At 41.4% G+C, this 20,742-nt stretch overlaps 1 protein-coding gene across 5 annotated transcripts in view; it reads right to left on the bottom strand.

Annotated features, from left to right (window-relative positions):
• The window catches only part of LOC127379478 (protein phosphatase 3 catalytic subunit alpha), a 65,317-nt gene extending 44,711 nt beyond the window's left edge, over positions 1–20,606 (bottom strand). For 2 of the 5 annotated variants that reach the window (XM_051429114.1, XM_051429115.1), the window contains exon 1: positions 20,321–20,604. In XM_051429114.1, coding sequence (XP_051285074.1) covers positions 20,321–20,381 — 61 coding nt within the window. In that variant the 5' untranslated portion in view covers positions 20,382–20,604. Of the gene's footprint in view, positions 1–20,320 lie in introns of all 5 variants that reach the window. The other 3 variants (XM_051429113.1, XM_051429116.1, XM_051429117.1) reach the window with 3 other exon arrangements.
• Positions 20,607–20,742: the final 136 nt, after the last annotated feature.

Genomic DNA, 20,742 nt, shown 5'->3' on the forward strand with positions numbered 1-20,742 from the left:
TTTCTTCAGCAATAAAGTCATAAAATAGGAACGAATGGTAGGCTTATCCAACAAAACCCTTTCTTTCTTTTAATAAGAGTCTACTGTGAACAAAATTGCTCTGACTCAGCATAGAATACATCATTCTCCATATTTAGTATGAATCAGAAAAGCAATATTGCGTGCAATTTGCAGATTAAGTCAACGAGTAAAATTTGGTACTCCAGGTGGCCCTGTTAAAATAAATGAGTAGTTGCCTGGATGAGAAGTGCTTTATTGCACACTTTTTAAAAGTTGTTGGATAATTCTGCAGAAGCATGTATTAACAGGCAGGATCCTATCATTGACCAGATTCAGCAGCACAGCTGTAGCCATGCATCTGGTTTTTACAAAGTGACTCAGTACAGCAAAGGGAAAGGGAAATTACTCTGGTTTTCAAATATTATGTCATATGAAGATGTATTAAAAGGAAAGCCAACCTATAGAATATATAGGCCTACCCATCAAGCCACCGAGGACAGACCAGAGATTCAAAAGGCCAGCAGGCTTTAGGGCTAATGGTGAAAAGGTCACTTAGAAATTGGCGTGGACCTCTTTACCATGCATTAGTAGGGATAGAAGCCAGCCCTGAACGAAACGCTTAGCAGAGCTTAGCTTTGAAGCTCAGTGCTTTTGAGTCTGCCGAATATATCTGTGCGCAGTATGGAAACGGAGTGGTTACCTCTGTGGTTGAGGCAGGAAGGAGAGCAGAGCCAACAGCACTCACCTTCCCAGACAGGCAGACATAAAGGAAGTAAAAAGACAGCCAAAAAAAGAACCCTTTGCTGCATCAGAGGAATTAAATGTGCAAAAGGCGACTGAGCAGAACTGTCAACAAAGACTGCATCAAAGATGGATATCGTGCCATGAAGACAAGTACTGCTACAGAGCCCAGCAGGTATTAAGGATAACATATTTAATCATTTGTGCACACGAATTATCATTCCCTCGAATTAATAATTTGCAATAGTACATTAACTTGTACTACTTAATTTGCTCCCTGTAATTAATAATTCATGCCCTAAAATTACAAATTGTGGCTTCAAATTACTTGATTCATTTTCTCAAATTAATAGAAAGCCAGTTCAATTTATTATAGCAATAGTCAGGAAGGAAAAAACACCCAGACTGTGTTATAGTACAAAGCAGTCCTCACACTACTGGACTTTATCCTTTGAATAAATATCATGAGGATATAACATTCATACCATTTGATAGATAAACCCTTGCTCATACAATTGTGAAGCTACAGTGGATGTTGGGCACTACTTGCACCGTCAGCTTTAGCTACGTTGAGCACAAATGTTGCTGTGTAATGCATAAAACAATAAACTATAAGTTGTAAGATAAATAATCTAAATGAGCCTCTTTGGTTTAATGGTTTTATTGATTTTTTGCAAAAAAAAAAAAAGGTTTGGTTTGGTCACAACACAGTTATCTTTGACACCCACCTATTTTATTTGCAGAACATATTGTTTTTTCAATTTGACGATACTTATACTATTTATTCATACACGTACACACTAAAAATATTTGTTTGTACATGTACACATTGCAAGCTTTGAAAACAAATTTCTCTTACTGCATAATTTTCCCCTACTTTAGTCTATCGCCTGTGGTCAATGTAAGTAATTAATTAAGTAATAAGTGAGTAATTGTCGCTCTAATGACCATAACTTTGATTAAATGCTACCACTGTACTATTACTGTACTTCAAAGAGTTGCTGGCCATCATCATCTGCTGCAGTGATACAAGCTTTTACATCGCATCAACAAACAGGAGCGATATTAGATAAAAGTGAGTAAAAGCGGTTGCCAGGGAAACAGAGCTGTAGAGTCTCAGTCTTAATCTTTCATCCATCAAAATATTGGCTTAAAAATAAGTTGCCGGCAGCATGTTACATTCTGCATCACCTTGATCCAAGGCTGGAAATCTGAGCAGAAACCTTATCATACATATTCAACTGTTACATGCAAATAATCTAATGGTTTTCCCTAGGTTGTTAGAGGGCTTAGGTGCTGTGCAGCTGTTGGGGTGGGGTGGGGTGTTTAACACATAATGCAATGAGAATGTTACTACTATTTTTGTGTTGTTTATTTATTATCCACTGCTCAATTCACGGTGTATAGAAAATTAACATTCATAACACAGGCATATTACTTAAGCGACAGTTTTCTTGTAATTATTCGCTAGTTACCTAGTTAGCTAACTCAATTAGTGTGATCATTTTATCAGTGCTTCTCTTTCCACATTAGAGAACAACCACGCGGCATTCTAATGGAATGATAGATGAGGATACTTTCTAGTGAACTAGTCTAATTTGTTGCCCATTCAGTGAGATTTCTACCATTTTACCAGCACTGACAGAGATTGGTTTTAGCCACCTTTTGGCTGGCTGGTTGACTGAAGTCCACTTGCTGAGAGGGCTTGGCTGTTTCACTGTGGTGAATTATGCCACCAAACGTTTCAAGTAGGTCTGTCAACAGGTGTTACAGGACATGGCTACTACATTATACTCCCTTCAAACAGTTGCACGTGGTTGGTTATGTTAAGAAACCAAAACTACTTGGTTAGGTTTAGGAACAAAAATGACTTTTACGAAAAGATTGTGGTATGGGTTAAAATAAGTATGTTAATCCAGGAAGTTATCTAAGGGGGTGTGTCGTGCAGCAAAGTGAGTGTGTCATGTAGTAAAATGTGTGTGGTGTGGTTCCCGAACATTATAACAGTGCTGCAGTGGACAGGCTAATCCAGATGCTCTCCACCATGTTTTTACGCTCATACGGCTTAAAAAAAACACTCAGGCACTGCGCCTAAGCCGTATAATGGCAGGGGAAACCCTGAATATATTAGCAGAATGGGGTGAACACAAACAAAAGGAGTGTGATGGTGCATCAGACAGCTGTTCACTGCAATAACACGTGTGACTGTTTGCACAGAGGTTCATATCTATGACAGCCATCTAGGGAGCCTCATTATTAAGATAGACAGGTCGTACACTAAACAAGCCAACAATACACCCAAGACCTGCATTCATGCTGCCATGGCTGTCAGGGTTATCAAAGACCATCAAGCTCTGACAGAAAATAGCCTATAGCAGTGTTTTAGAGATCCGGGCGGCAGCAATGTGAGAGCAAGTGACAAGCAAATGTTAATCCTGCTGGTGGCTCAACAGATTTTAGATGAGAAATGTAGAAAGAGTTAGCAGCAGCAGCAGCAGGTGATCAAAATGCACCACTGCTCAGACAGCACTCTGACTAAGTCCCTGATTAATTAGTGAGGTTAGGGCTGAAGTGTGGGAGGCTGGCGTGGGCGAATGGAGGGATGGATGTATGCAAGGATGGATAGAATGTAGTAGGCGGCAGATTCTGTGGTGGGGGTGGATGGGCATTTTCTAAGGGATGTCCCTGCACTGGTTTTCTGGTGGTGGTTGGGCGTGTGGCGAGCCATCAATGTAGGTGCCGATCAATGACGGAGTGAGAGGCCGCCAGAGACCTGGAACACGGCTGGAAAATGACTACAGTAGATTTGGAGCTGGAGTGGGGGAGGTGCATGAGTTAGTGAGAGTGAAAGATCAGTCAATGAAATAAAAATGCACCAAGAGTCAAGATTTAAAAAAAAGTGTGCAATGAAAAGAGCAACTGTCAATCTATCAAAAACGATCTACTCCCTGACTCAATGTCCACTCATGGGAAGTCCCTTCAGATTTACCATCCTCACATAACTTGTAGTCTGCAGCAAATGGTTAGCCATGCTGATGACAGAAAAGTCAAGTTAGTCAAGGAAACTAATAAATACTGACACCATGAAAGAGCTTTCCAAGCAAAAAGGGCAGTATTAAGGTACAACAGCTTTTACACTTCTTGGATGGAATCTATAGGGTTTACTTTTCAACTCACCAACACTCAGCTACAAGGTTGTAACATGTAACATTCAACTAGTATGATAAATTTAGGGAAAACGGTGGAAATATTTGAGCATTTCGTCGCCTCTTTCTGCCTCAGTGCTTTTCAAATTTACAAACCGTTGTTATAAATCACGTTAAAAGCACGCAACTGAAATCCACCAATCCAATACACTGGATAAACTTTGGTGCCGATACTGACCTTATTAAGCAGATTTGCTATGAATGTGACCAATCTACATTAAATACAGTTGCTTGTTCAGTGTTGTAGCTATCATTTACATATATGTCATAGCAGGCCAGAGTTTTCAGTAGGACAAGAATCTGGCGATACAATATGTATCATGATACAGAGGTTACAATTCAATATATTGTGATATATTACGGTACTGTAAGCAAGGCAAAATATTGCAATCCAATTTTAGGAAAGACATTACAAAGAACAGATTTCCCCTCAAGGCTATGCTTTCTTTCAGTACAGGTTAGGGCACAACACAGGTCAGAGAGACCTAAAGTGTAATAGAACAGAACAGTGCGCCAACACTTTAGTCATTAAGACAAGTTGGGTCATACTACTAAGAAGTTTTGATGAACGGCTGGATAGAACATATTGTAGTTACAGTGAATTATTACAGGCCATTACAAGTTTGGGCAGTCCTGTGTGTAAGGCGTTAAGGTCCAACAGGCCAAAAAGCCCCCACTGTAAAACACCTCATAGATTTCCAGGTTTGCAGAAACGTTAACACTCTCTGGCATTTCCTCTGAAAGCCACTCTGACAGGCCCTGAAGAAGACATCCCCTGCTAGCTTTGCCGTGCTGAGGCCTGCCCCCCTCCTCCTCCTCCTCCTCCACAATGCCGTGACACAGGATTAGCTTTCATTAGAGAAGGCGCTGTAATCAGCTTTGGAGCATAGCAGAGACGGAACAATGGAGGAGGCTGAAAGGATCTGGAAGACAGGGTGCTATGGGTGCATGCTTGGCTGTATGTAAGCTATTCCCACAAACTGAACCTGTGGCACATAGCAGCAAGACAGTTCCATAGCCACATATCTGCATTTTGTGTCATGTAATGAGCCTAAAAGGCTGCCATCATAACTTATACAGCATAAATGCAATATTTTAATTGCTTCACTTCACGTCATTTTATAGCCCTGATAGATCAAGCAGACATTGAGCATTTTAGGGGCGACCAACTGAAGGTCCTTTCTGGCAGTCTGCAGACATTAAGAGAGAACACTATCCAGCTGGCTGTTTGGACCAGTGATTGGTCATTTCACCTATCATGTTTGTCTTTACGTTCAGCCTACACCATTGGTTACAAAGCAAGACATGATGTGACTGAAGTGAAACAATACAGAGGCAAAATTCCAAAATTCTCATATTGCCTCCCTAAAAGCAAATAGAGACAACTGATCACAACTCTAAATCATTATTCATACATCAAATTAAAGTAAATCGGGTTCCCCATAAGGTCTGTGCTATTGTGTGTCTGATCTTTGGCATGATGGCATCTTTCCGCAGGGCTTCAAGGCTACAATTTCAAAAATTCTTCAGATGGTAAACAGAAAGGTCAGGCAGCTAAGGAGAGATTGGTGGGTGTGTTTGGACAAAAACATGGCCCTGCACGTGCACAGAACCACCTTTGTGTGAGCCCTCCACCACTCTCCATCATGCTGTCAACTGGCGCTTGTATTGGGAAGGACTGACGGCACATGTCTATCGAGAACATATGTCCCCACTAACCCTGGAGAGCTTCGCCAGTGCGCAGGCAGCCACTTTACAAAGCGTTCTTGTTGGTGGCTTGTTCTATGAGTGTGTAGTGACATGCAGACGGGTGGCTGGACACGATACAGAACTGCTGTGTGCAGTTCAGCTAGGGTTGCAGTTGTTGTCACAAAACCAGAAGTTTGACTTCAAAAGCATTACTACTAAGTTAAACATGTGAAACTCAATACTATAATGATACCATGACAGAGAAGTAAAAATATATTGCAGTATGCTACCACAATTAAACTGGACAGGTTTCCCACAACTTTTGCAGAAGTGCTTTAAAATGTTGGTTGGTCATGAAGTTGTCAGTTCTGTGAGTAAATTAGTTCTCCATTTTGCACCTGGGAGTCATTTTTTAATGTTGCTACTGAATGTTTTTATCTAATTCACTGCCTGCTGCAGTCAACTATCAAGTGCCATATTATGGCTCTTTCCTTTTCAGCCCCTTTTAAATATTTCAATACACACATGTAAACCCTCTAGAGAGAACACCGAAAAGGAATTTCAGATTGCAGAACGCATTTGCTTCAAGTATCAAGATGTATTATGTCTTGTTCATGGAATATAACTGAAATGAATTTTAAAAATAATCTTTGATGGCATCCACCTGCAATATCTTGAATATTATGAATATGTTGCTGGCTTATTAGGGCATCATCCACTGTATGTTCTACACCTGCAGGAGGTCAAGTCCTGACTTGTATAACCACATCTCAAGCAACAAATTAGAAATATAAGCAGCTCATAATTACATGACTCCTGACACAATCTGATTCAATACAATATTATCTAGTATGATACAATATGGTATGTAAATCAATAGAAAAATATTGTTACGTTCCAGAAACTCCAGCTGACTTCAGTGTTTTCTGTACTCATTCACAGCTTGCCTCTGAGATAATATGCCTCAACAGGCGTGATCGCACCTCCCAAGGAGGGCTCGTTGGCAGCCGAGATGTTGGCATTTCTAGAATGCAATTACTAGACGCATACAGAGGGGATGAGGGCAGTCTATATTTGCACCCACACTTGGTAAGCGGAGCATACAAGACTTGAGGCTGACCCAAATAAAACGCTGCCTGAACTGTAGATAACATTCCTCATCATTAATTAAACCCCCTTACTCCTCTGAGCTGTGAAGGTTACCTGTTTGACTTGAAAGTGAATACTGCTCTGCCACTATCACCATGATATGTGGACTGGGGCAAACCCTCCCAACCATACAAGAATAGCCCCATCACATATGTGAAATGGCATTCCTCCGTGCTGTGTCAAAAGGACAAGGGAGGGTCAGAAATGGTCAGCAAAATGTAATGTGCATTCTAAATAAATAAAACCATAAATTAAGCTAAAATAACACTAAAGGATTAGGCTTCAAGTATAATAAGACACAATATTGTAACCTGCATCTTTCTGGCATTAAGTGTTTGTGTCCAAGAGATCCATGGTTGAGTTTTAATTTCTGGCAGACTGACTGTGGTTTTTCTGAGGACAGGTGGTAAGGCAATGGGATGGCGCAGCCAGCCACCTCCTCCCTCCTCTTGCCAAGACAACAAGGCCCCTAAGAGTCCCCTTCCTTTGCCATCGCTTCCTTTTCCCCCTTGCCCACGCCCACCTCTCAAGCCCATCTCTGTATGTAGGCCATGACTGTGCGGGTGTGGTGGGTTCTCCTGCCAGCAGGGGCACCTGACTGCCAAGAAAGAAAAGCAAAAATATGGCACAGGGCTGGGATAGAAGGAAGGGAGGGAGGGCAACAAAGGAATTACTTCTCTAAAGACCAAAGGAATTCTGAGTCAGCAAGGGATATAACTCCTCACCAACCACACACACATACTCCTTGTCTCGCCATTCCAAACCCCCTGGAGCAGCTCTATATATCAGGAGAAGCTGTGACGGAACCCCTGAAGTAGCTGCTATTATGCAACCCTTCTGGGCTAAAAGTGACTGAAAAGTAAATCATCCTTCTCTGCTGCCAGTCTGACCTCCATATTGCAGAGAAAGCACTTTCAAAATTCACTAGCAGAGTATTATGCTGAAGGCACCATCTGTGCAGGCTTTACTAGCAGCCATGAGATTAAAGGCAGTTAAGGCATCACATTCGAAAGCCATATCTGCAGTCAGCGTCCAATCAAAGATAAGAAGTGTAAGCAAGGGACAGGGCCTTTAAAAAAACCTAGGTGCTGCTGTGTGTGTGGGTCAAGCAGGAGTGGGCTGTCTAGGTCGTGCCCCTGATCCCTTTGGGCCAAACAGGCCTGCTACAAAGGTTCCGTCCTTGAGGATCAGGTCAGTGAGTTAAGTTTCAGGACTCCAAAAGGGAAATTTGACAGCTTGACTGCCTGAAGGGAGTCTGGACTCCCAGACTCTCTCCACTGTGGTCAAAGGCCTCTCCCATTGCTGTTGCTGTACATAGATTCTTTTAAAAATATATTTACAGACCAGATACTGTAGCACAGCTTTTCTAAACTCTGTACTTCTGTAAACTTTCAAGACATTCCCACTTGGTATGTTCCCCCTGCAGAACTATCCTTAGCCCATGTTTGTGGCTCTCGCTATTACTATTACATTAGAATCACAGAGCTAAGAATCTATTTTTCTGGGAAACAAATAACACAATGATCTTTGTAAAACCCAGAAGGTTGTTGCACTTACTGCTCTTCTGAAGGTATTTCAAGAATTCTCAAAGACTATTCTAACCATCTGGGTAAAAAGAAAAATATAAAAATAAACTGCGGTACAATAAAACAAGTTCTTTAACTACTGTTTTCAGTTGTGTCACCGATTTATAATCCAAACAGTTCTATCAGTGTTATCTTTCTATTTTGATCTTACTTTGTATAATTCTTTTTTTCCATAAAAGATAATGGGTTTATATTGTTCTTGTGTTACCTATATAGGAATTACAACAATTTGTGTTAGATGGTGTGTATCTTTCTTTGGATTAGCAGCAGTGGCACGACTTGAGAGATGAGTTAAGAAATGTTGTTATAGTGCAGTGGACAGAATATTTTCTCAACCTGATATTCCAGAAGGCCTTCTGGGGTTTTTTTCCCCCAAAGAATGCTGGTTATTTATTTTCTGAAAGAGAAAAAAAAAGGATGCTTTATGACCCAAATGTTAATACATGAGGGGCACAAACTGGGCCTAGGCTATATAAAAAGGTACAATAATGGCAACACTTATGTAAAAACACTAAACATGCAGGGCAAGTTGTATTGACCAATTATTTTCATTTTCATAACCAGCTCCTTCACTAAATGCAAACAGAGACACAAAAGCATACGCTGTCATATATCATGGCAGTTTGCTGACTCTAAAAGACAGACTATATTTACTTTCATCAAAAGCAAATAGGCTTTATCAAGACATCCCATGCAGTGCTGCAGCCCAGTACTGTGGAACTGCATAGCTCTGTACTGTATACACCATCTGTTAGGCTGAAAAGATGTCCCTGCCCTCTTAACTGCTGGCTACAAAACAGACAGCACTCAACGAATGTTTAACGCAGCTTACAACTATTGTCTGCCAACAGTACTGTCATGAAGTGTTTGAGATTGAAAAAGAAATCCATGAATTTGGTCTGGTGGAGGGAGAATGCTAAATTGATTTCACTCTGCCAATTGCTGCTGAAGTGCTGGCTTAAAATCACTTGGAGATACACTATCTGCCGACCGACACACTGATTTGTACCTCGATTTGGCCGTCCCCAAGGCTTGCCACATTCCTCCAGGGGGATCAGATTACGTTCTATACAGGGAGACTGTCCTGAAGCATTATGGGTGTTTAGGTCTTACAACATGGGTCTGACAGAGTTGAGCAGCAGCGTGCGCGAGCGAGTGTGCAAAAGGGAATGAAAAGAAATGCTGAATGAATGGCAGATGGTGGCCTCGAGGAAGCATTGCAGTCATGGTTGAAAGCAGGGATGGCACAACCACAGCTAAAACTAAACAGAGGAAGAAGACAAGAAATATGTTGTTGGAGGGTGGCTGGAATACATGACAGAGAGACAGAAAATGGTTGAGCCAGTGAAAAGGAAAATAATCAGTCTTGTACGGTGTGTCTCACATTTTTACAGGACAGAAAAATAGAGTGACTGAAGTAAGTGTCGAGCCTCTGTAGAAAAGCTGTCAAAGACACTGTACTCTTTAGTCTTCTTGAGACTGTATGTCATGAACGCCGAAATACCCAAACTGGTGTTCACAGCGGTAACTGTGTGCCAGTGAGCGTCTGTGTCACTCAACAACTGGGTCACTATTAAAGGCTTGCATGATATAGCAAAGCAATGAACAAGCTGCCAAAGAGGATGACAGCTAGCGAGCATGTGCGTGTAGGACTGGGGTGTGACAACGGCATTAATTACGAACAATGGGCACACATCTCGGGCTCAGGAGTTCACACAGAGTCGAGATTAGCTTGTTGTCATGATTCAGTTTTCAGTACGCTTAACACAAACAAAAATTAAATCAGTGGATTGGGAGGCTCCTACTACTCCCTTGAGTTTTACATTCTTCAGAGTCAACGGAAATATGAAAACACATGTATGAACGCATGTATGAACATGCACAACAATGACAGCTGATTGGTGCACCAGCCACAGTCTACTGAGAAACAGGCTCTCTTTCCATGCAATAAATAAAGCAAAATGCAACTGTTCATAAGCGGTAGGCCCACTTGACAGCAAAAAGATACAGTAGGAGTTCAGCAGCCCTCCCTCTACTCCTAACGGTCCGATAGGGAGTGGGATGGCATTAAAGCTCAAATGATTGGTCATTGTAATGTATGGCTCCCCGGCGGTGTTTGGACAGGCACAAAATCAATCGGAGCCCTGGGACACACTAACTTCTCCACAATCTGGCTAACAGAGGCACACCGTGAGCTCAGACTGATGAGATATCAGTTTGCACGATTAACGCACTCGCCTCGGCCTGGCTACTGTGGAGGCCAACTCCGAGCCGGCTTTATTTTTGGGGGGTTGTTACTGTCTGTTCTGCCTTGTGCGGCTGGCATGCTACAGTCTATCGTGGACAAATATTAGTGCAAATTAAATCTAGCTTTAAACCAGGTAAATTGACCTTGCAATTTCTAGCAGAATATTCCCAGAGAAAATTCCTGGGAAGGGCCAACAGTCAGTAATGACATTTTTGCCCGGTGGTCCATTCTGATTGATCCTACAACAGTCAACAGACAAAACAGAAAGGACATGTTAACAAATGTACACCACCTCTACAGTACGTTTACCCCCTACCTCCCCACCAACACACACACCTCAGTCACAACTCTGGCTCTGGTCAGCCTCTGCAGAGTGTGTTTTGAGTGAGTGGGCCAGGCAGCGGCCCTCCTTCCTCTCCACTCCATGTGGGCAGGAGTGACTGAGAGGCCTGCCATCATCGGCTCTGGGGGAAACTTAACCCTTGTTTGCCTGGTTGTCTCATGACACATTTTTAAAGCAGATATAAGCCACGGGCCTAAAGGAAAAAAAAAACCCTTTAAAAAAGGTCATACGTAGTATAAAATGTTTAAATGAAGTCCAGATTTGTCTGAAAAAAAAAAAAAAAAATGTTGAGAAGCACATCAGTCAACATCAGGAAATACTGTCTTACACAAATGCCAATCTCACAAAACAACATCCTGCCATGTCAATTATAGAACAAGCTGACGTCCAATGAAAGATTTTTTTTCCCTATGGTTGACTAAGATAAGCAGACATCAAATTCACTACCACGTGGAATAAGAAGCTTCATTTTCAGACAGGTGGTCTATAATTAACACGGGTAAATAAACCTTGGGGCCTCGTCTCACCTCCAGCTGTATTTGTATAGCTGGAGTTTCTCCCTCGTCCACACACTGGGTACTTTAGCTAGCTTGCTAACAACACCTGAAAGAAAGGAAAAGTCCCCCCAGGGTTGTCTTTACACGTGGCAGGACCCGAAGTGAATGAACAGGAAAAACTAAACGGTATTATTTACCCATCTGTAATGAGGGCTTTCCTCAATTAAGCTCATTTTTGTTTATTTGCTTAATGGAGTTGAGAACTGAAAAAAAATCTTTACTGTTAAAAGGCTGCATGCAGAACCTGACAAATAGTACACTTTCTAACACCCTGAAAAAATACTAAACCACATTACACAACACAGCCAGATAAAAAAAAAAAAAAAAGTGTCTCAATTGCTATTATTCTTGCTCCCAATTTAACATGGCTTTAATATAGTATATCCATAACACTTGATTAAAAGTACTGATCGGTCTGTTAATTAAAAGGAACTGTGAGTACAACATGATCTCTCAACTTGTCTGATAAAATCTGCCCGGCAGTAGATTCATTTCTCAAGCCCTGGCTGAAATGATTAAGTGATAAATAAAAAGGCGAGGAAGTTAACCCTCCACACACTCCACATCACATTCACTAAATGCCCTGAAAAATGTAAAACTGCATTTGAAGGCCTGAAGTCCGTCCACTGGACAGAAACCACTGGGCAACTTGTCTGAATGCACAGCGTTGATGCCATGTTGGCTGACTCTGTTCTCTGTACCTATGCTTCAGTGATCGGCCAAACCAAACTCCCGCCAAAAAAAAAGACCTGCGGTGGAATGCAGCGCTGCAACCTGAAGTGAATTCTGTGAGAAATCCTGCTCTGCTTTGACAGCTAATATGCTTTATCAAACACCCTGGGGGAACGCTGGCTGAGAGAAATCAGACCTCAGAGGTTAGCATTCCCTAGGATTCGCTCCAGTGGGTGCAACGGTTTGTGTTCTAGAGATACTCTGTAAACCAGAGTCATCGTCTGTGTTTGGGGTGTGCTAACATAAAAAAAAAGGCACAGAAAGGTTATCATAACAAACTCCCTCATAGCTAAGGTTTGACTTTATCTGTCAAGCCATAATGTCGGATAAAGTGTCCAAGTTGTGCATTGCCCGTTCCCTAACACACAAGCTGGAACGAACTGAAAATGAACACAAATCTGCATATTCATCAGTCCTTCATAGGAACAGGTCGTATTTGCATCAGCTTCAATGTGTGTACGTGTGGGTGTCAACAAGTACCGATGCCTATGTGACAGCAGAGAAGAGGCAATCTCGACTAGACAGCCACCGTGAGATACTTCGCACCCTTCCCAAATCATTCCTCCCTATACATGCAAAGAGTTGATGATCCAACACAAGAGCTATAACATCCCTCCCCGCCTGCGGTGACTTTTCTCCGCTTACTAATCTAGCATTTACAGGCAGCTTACGTATGGCTTTAGTCATTTTACCCATATTTAAATACAAACGGTCACACGTCTATGTTTGCATCTGTCACACAGCAGCATGCAGGGGCTTGTCCCAGTCCATGAAGGCTCCCATTTAGCATACAGGTATGTTTTCACCACAAGTAATCTCCACCCTCTTACAGAGGCAAGTGTGGCAGGAAGACTGAGGCCAAAATACGGTGTGTGTTCAAACAGAAGAGGTTTGTCCCAGATACAAACGTTACTGTGGAGATCTTTTATTCTGGGACACAAAACATTGTTCAGTGTTGCTAAAACGGTTCCTCATTTAGCTTGCGGCTTGAGGTGGCTGTGTCTGTGCATACCTGTGGGCTGAGGTTAAATAAATATTCAGAATGTAAACAGACTGCAATTCTTTTACCAATGATAAAGCTAGCGGTGTAAGGATTCATTCATTACACTGATGCGCTGATTATAAATTATGCAGATCGAACTGTATCAGCTATAAGAAAAAAGAATGAATCGCTCTGGCTTCAGAAATGATACATTTACTTTCACCATGGGTCTGTTTCTTCCTGGGTGTCACAACAAAATTACCATTACTGACACGATATTTCATAAAAAAAGCACTGCAGACGAACAGAGCAGCCAAGAAGTCCCTACTGTTAGAGATGACTATACACTTTCCTGCCCCTTAAATTAATGGGACAGAAAAATAATTCACCTTGTAAACTTTGCAAGTTTTGTAACAGCACCCACTACCAGTTGCTTTCACCCCCAATTTGCACACTCCTACACACACGCCCTCCCCTGACAAGTATTAATTCGTTAAAATTGGTACTGTCACTACCAGCACTAGTGTTACCATTACTATATCATTAGTGCTGTTGGAAATGTGAGGAGAACACTCTTGCCTAATTTCATAAAACTTGGCAAATGATTTAATTTGTTTACTTTTATTTATCAAGTATAAAATATATCAAGCCTTTTGATACGTTTAAAGTATTCTTTCAGCTTGACACATTTTTAAGGGAATTCAACTGAAGCCTGCAGTTTGTAAAGTGTCAAATAAATTGCCAACTAACTGAAACACCTTTTTTTTTTATCTGCAGAATGTTTTAAATGTAATTCTGCTGTCTTTTCATTATTCACCTTGCAGAAGAATGACCTCACTTGTTTTAATACCCGTTTGTTGTCGATTTTTTTTTTTTACAGTTACCAAATCAGAAAGTACTTTACAAAATCGAATTACACGCCCCCCCCAAAAAACACACACACACACACACACACACACAGCTCCTGAATCAAATCATCATCCACTGAGTTGTTAATTGAATTGAGTCTCTGTTAAGCCAGTATTTGGCAACCATCCCATGACAGATGGTTTTCTATATCTGAATTCTTAAGAAAAACCGCTTTCTCAATTAACTAAAAGTGACCCATGTTGAAGCTAATATGAATGACATTTCTTTGCTGCCTTTCCTCTGCCCTCAAAGTGGGACTTGAGGTGGGAAAGCAGATTTACTACTCTACTGGCTTCTAATATAACCCAGCAACCCAGTTGCTCCCAGTTCACTGGGTTAGTTGCTCCTCCCCCACACGCACTGTACTAGGTGCCCAATATGTAGTTACATGTGTTGTAGACACAGTATTGATTGATTTGTGACTGTGCTGCGACCAGCTCCAGAGAGGGATCTGATGACACATGACTCCTGTCTCTGTTTCAAATGGCTTTTGTTAGCCAGTGTAGCTGACAAAAGGACCATGTGTTGGTGTCTGCCAGCCATGAAATGGGAAATGTTGAGGGTGTGTTTATATGGAGGCTGATTATTATTTTTATTTTACCAAACACAATAGCACAGCATTATGATCTATGATCAGATGCGGACTGTTGGTAGAGGCAATCAAGAGTAAAATTTTTCTGTTAGGTTCTCTGCAAAATGGTATTTTAAAAAGGAAAATGTGGCACATGTAAGGCACCTTAGGAAGAGGCACAATAGCACAAAGCCTCAGTAGAACTCCATCCATCAACATATAAGCGGCAAAACAGCTGCTGACAAAACGGTACTCATTCAAATGTATCAACAGTGAGTTCAAAGGTTTGCAAATCCCCAAACTGTACTCATAGGCTTAGCAACAATCTAAAAATGCCAAGGTAGGTAAACAGTTTTTCTACCCTTGTTGCTTTATCAAGACCCAACATCCATTTGTTCAGATGAATTAGCAAGAGCAGCAGCTAATGCATGGAGTCAGATTACAACCTCTGAGCAGAGCCGCCTTTATCCCCCTATATGGAGCTTAATCTGTCCAAATCCACCGCTTTGCTGTGCCCTAAATCCACAACAGAGCCTAATTCCTCTTTAATCTAATGAGCGGTAAAGGTGCACTTACTCAGGTTCAGAATACCACAGACTGTTTATCTGAGTATCACATCACAACAGAGGTAGTGCATGTCTTCCCTACTATACCATGATGCAATGCATTGTTATCAAAAACCGCCAAAACAATCTCTTACGTCACCGCACAGACTAGGCAGGCATATACATGACAGGCCTTGATCACTTATGTTCTCGTCACTTACAGTTTCTGCTGTAGGCGACATTTCCAGGTCGAGCTGTTTGAGTGGACTGCTGTCAAGAGATGCTCAGGAGGAGTTGGCCGGTCCCCCAGCCACCAGCACACACACTTCTTCACATGCCAAGAAGACGTGACAGCAAACAGGGAGGGGGCATCCCTCAAGACTTATGAAACTTAGGAAACTGGCTCACTCTGACTAACCTATTCAGAAAGGTTTCAAACACAGAGACAGCAACAGCCACGTACACCCAACCTAAATATTGTGAGTTCGTTGTGACAAGGTTGAAGTCTGGAAAGCAAATGCTTAAAATCAATTGAGGCCAGCAGCTGAAAGCTGGACCACTTAGCTAACTATGCGGTGAGGTTTAGATAATGGCATACTGCTGCACAATTAATAATAATTGTAATCATGACTTTTCCTTCTACAAATAGTTCAACTTGATTGGATATGATTATTGACAGTTTGTCATTTAAGCGCCTGCTCTGGTGCAGCAGATCAAGCACTCCCTGTTCACAGGTCAGCTGTCTGACCAATCACAGGCTCTGATTAACCACTCTGGCTGCGGGAAAGATTATTTTTTCACTTGCTAAACCTTTATATTTTGAAGTGCTGCAACTAATGATTACTTTCATTATCAAAAAATCTGCAGATTATTTATTTATTAAGATACTCAGTTTACTATCACATGTTTTTGGCAATATTTTACAGGAATAGGTAATAGATTATCAAAATGTTCTGTTGATTTCTGTCATTTCAGCTCTAGTATTATGTTCTAAATTAAAAAAACAATTTCATTCCCTTAGCTGGATTAATAATTGTGATATTGATAATGGCCAAAATCATTACCCTAATGATTTTAGCCATAATAATGCTAAAAAAACCCCACTATTCTTTCCATTCACCCTTTCTAGAGAGTAAGTCAAGACATGTTGAGTACCTGGATCAAATCCTTAGGCAACTCTGGCAGAGGAGATCAATTCTATCCATTAGAGTGAATAAATTGCATTGCAATGTTCAATATCTTTGTATCCTCACAATAAACACTCACATTTTTGGACAGCCAGTTTAATTACATTGCAACCACACAAGGGTATTGGAACCCCAAATGCATTAAGACAATTTGATGTTATCTAGAGTGCTTTGTCTCTGTCCCACAGAGCAGCAAACGTACATCATTATTCAGCCTTGATTAAAATTGACTGTCTAGCATAAGAAGTTAAAAATAAAAGGGTGAGAAAGTGGGGTTAACTCTCCACTGCGTTCTTTCATAGTGCAGCAGCAACTGGCAGGCTGGTACACATGAGATTCACTAAAAGTTCCACACACAATGTACATTTCACTTCAAGGGTGTCCTGGTTTATGGTCAAAAACTAACAGGGCTGGAAATGCCCAAAGGATGCCAAAAACAAACTCAGGAAGTTACTGACAATTTGATTTTCCCAGGATTAATAACAAGGGACGTCTGACGTAACCGAAATATGGCAGACTATTTCTACTAAAGTTTTACAAATTACAAACACAGCAGACTGGCAAAGGATTAAAATCACAAACAGCCTCGGCAGTTAATATAAATCACTGAACTTTCCCATAGTAATCATATCCCCATGCAAATAAAGCTAATGACAAGGTTTATGCATGCTAATGAGAAAATATTACAGAGAATAACAACACCCTAAGGAAAATTCCTGACAAATGGTAATTTTATATTTCTGTATTACACTGTGTTTGTACGTGATAAGAAAGGAACACGACGATAGGCACATACGCCAGATTATGAACATGAAGCAGGACCGTATGTAGGTGATCACATGTAAGGCAAGGATCAAGTATGTGGCATTACTTAATGTTCTGTTCTATAAATGACTCGGCTATCCAGCTGGGATCAGTGGCTGGCAATGCGCCGCTGTCACCACCACCATCTCTCCAACCCACGCATGTCTGAGCATGGGGGCCTCTCCTCAAAAGTCAAATGTCAGATGTTATCCATCCCCACTTATAGAGAAGGACCCGGCGCAACATCGGGGGCTCGGAGGCCCTCTTAGCTGGTGACGGAAAAACACCATTACTGAGCTTGTTTTGCTTTGGAACGTGGTGGTTGTCATGATTGCACCATAACGACCATATTACTAACTGTTTCTTTATTTTATATCTAACTGAGAGAAGCTCTAGTACAACCTATCATTCAGTACATGAATGTAGAGCAAGATTTAGTTCCCCCATTCGATCACAGGAATAGTTTATTAGCAATAATTATATATTCAAAAGACTGTAGAAGCTCTATATAATCAATTTGTTGATTTATGAATAAGTGATGCATAATAATAGATAATTTCAAAATAAAATAATTGTTGATAAATTGATCAATCAACAGTTAATCAAGTAAAAGTAATGTAATTTACTTCATATCTAATTTTGGACTGCTGGTCAGACAAAACAAGCATTGTTTTAGTATGTAAACTAATATGGACCAAAGATTAATCAACTGGTTGATCAGTCATGGAACTGTTGATTGCAGCCATATGGCTTTTAATTATAAAAAATAAAATCGTGACCACAAACTCTGACAAAATAATCAGGATTATCATGTGAGTCACAACATAATCCTTATTCAAATGCTGCTTAACCAGGTAAGCTTTTAAAAATGAACGCAAAAAAGCTGCAACAGTCAACCAACGAGCAACATACAAGTGATGGAGTTCATCAAGGGCAACGGTTGCATACTGGAAATTGCTCATCTATTTCAGTTTATTTCTGCCAGGGATAAAAACATGATGAAACTTATGAAACTTCTCCCACCTCAGCTGATTAAACTCTTGAGTAATTACTATGCGGCAGCGGCGTTCAGGAGCATTATGATAATGCATTTTGAAAACAGGTGGATGCAAAGCACTTATGATAAGTTGGACTGACACCTTGTAGCAGGGCAAACTAGGCAGCTGAAAACAAATTACTCCACACCTATAGCCTGCAGTTATTTTGGAGAGGTGCTTTGTACACAGCCAGTGTCTGTGTTGTCATAATACTGATGCATTACCAAAACACTGCCTTCTTGAAACTTGATGAATGAATAATGAGTTAAATTAGTTTGTTGATCTCAACATCAGGTTCAAGAGTGAGCCCTTCAAACTGGGCTCTCAGATTCCCTGACAGCCTCTCTAATGGCTAATCAATACATTTTAACCTGATTAAGACCACAGCAGACCCTCACTAAGCAGAGGAGGAGGAGGGGGAGGAGGAGGAGGAGGAGGAAGAGGTACTGAAAATACAGTATGGAGACGTGCAATACGATGGCATCTCTTCAGCGTGACAAAGGGAAAAGTAGTTTCAGATCCATACAACCCGACCGGCCAAGTCTCCCAGTGATACTGTTAAATCTCTTCAAAACCCATACTTGTCATATCTATTTTTCATTCCCCTTCAAGTTGGTGTAGACTGTAGGGGGATGATCTCTTCAAATATTCATTACAAAAGCGCCCAAGACATGGTGTGACTCTCTTTTAACACTCAACCCCATTTTCCGGGCAAAATGTAGCACAATAACACAACTGTTAGGTCTGTACTTTCTACGGAAAAGAAATTGTTGCAGTTATCATTTTGTTAAACATTTTCCTGTTTCAAATGGCACAAGCTAAGCCTGAGAAAGCAATGAAGTGGAACTATATTTGTGATAGGGCTAAGCGAGCCAGCGCTCGGGCTTGCCTTTAATATATAGTGTATACTCACTGATTCCAGTCATGGTCTTTTGAACACTGTAGCATTGTCCTTCTCTCTCAATAAAATCTTAATGTTTAATGATCACTGATGATCTAATCATTGCAACCAGTTGAACCCTTAGCAACTAAGCCTTAGTAAAATGACTAAACAATTCCCTTCTGTGCTTGTGCACACTGTGATCACTGCACATGCCTGTTGTGATGTAGTGGAGCTGGAGAGGATAATGGTTGCAACTAGTGCCGGATCAAAAACCAGCCAGCACCAATAAACACATTCTGTCATCTTTGAATGCATCTTCCAACATGAGAAATCTCACTTACAGTGACATCAAGTGTTCATATTCTATAGCAGAAATAGGCTTTTATACTGCAACTTCAGTGGAGTGCTGCCTTCAAGTCAACACAAGATGTCAACTGACATGAAACTAGGCAGGCTGCATTGCTCCTACTCCGTGTTCAAGGGATAGGTCGACTCGATTATGATCTTTATTGCATTCTTATGGTAGACTGCAAAGGTGGAATGTCAGACCTGTAAACACAGAAGGCAGGAAGAACCAGCACGTATGGTAACACTGCAAGCCCACGATGAACACCCCCAAAATGTGAGATAGGCGACATCAAGTAGTATTATGCAATGGTTTAAAAAAAGAGAAAAAAAGGAGCCTTTGGTAAAAACTATGCTAGGTGATGCATGCAAAATAAGGGAAAATCGCCCTCGGGTTGAATGCAATGGTTGTGCAATATCTGCATGCATACTGTAAAGCTGTGCACTGTGTGTATGAATCAAACGCATCTGCCACACTGCTGGCGGTATTCACTGCTAATGAAAACAGTGTATGTGCAGACGAGCGGCTATATCACGCCTCAGAGCCTGAATGTGACACATTTGGAGAAAAAAATCTTGCTAATGTCTACAAACTGGAGTTAACCCTCACTTCCTAGTTTACTGCTGCTGTCAAAGCTCGGCTAACACCCTTCTTCCTCCATAGCCAGCAAACAATTTTCGACTACATTTGCTGGTACTGCTGCTGCTGCTGCTACGACCATGAATTCTTCAAGTCCTGCTGGCCGGGAGGGAGAGAGCTGTGGTAGCATGTCGTTTAAGTGTGGCATGAAGAGAATTACACTTACATTTCACCACCCTGTCCGTCGTAGATAACTTCGGTTCATCATTCGGCTTGTTTTCGGACATTTCCAGTGTGATATAATATTGAGATATAGCAGAAATGAGACTGAAAACGGTCCCTGCGTTGCTCTTGCCGAACAACTCTTGAGTCTATCCGAGAAAAGAGACCGCAGTGATCTCACTCGGTCCTATCAGCGGCCAAAAATACTTGCAACAGGGTTACAATTTCACTGCTGGTGCTGTAGGAGCTGCTCTGTCTGATTTACTGTTACTCTGTATCAAGTTGTCTGAGCGCAGTGTGCAGTCAAACGTGCTAACCCGCAGGACCCGCCCCCTACTCACAGCCACTCTTCCTATTGGTGGAGAGCGGCAGGCGGCCGCTTTGCCTGTACATTCACTTTTATCAAAGGGCTGTTTCTGTGTCAAT

Source organism: Dicentrarchus labrax, unplaced genomic scaffold (genome assembly GCF_905237075.1).
Source record: "Dicentrarchus labrax unplaced genomic scaffold, dlabrax2021, whole genome shotgun sequence".
Classification (NCBI taxonomy): Eukaryota; Metazoa; Chordata; class Actinopteri; family Moronidae; genus Dicentrarchus; species Dicentrarchus labrax.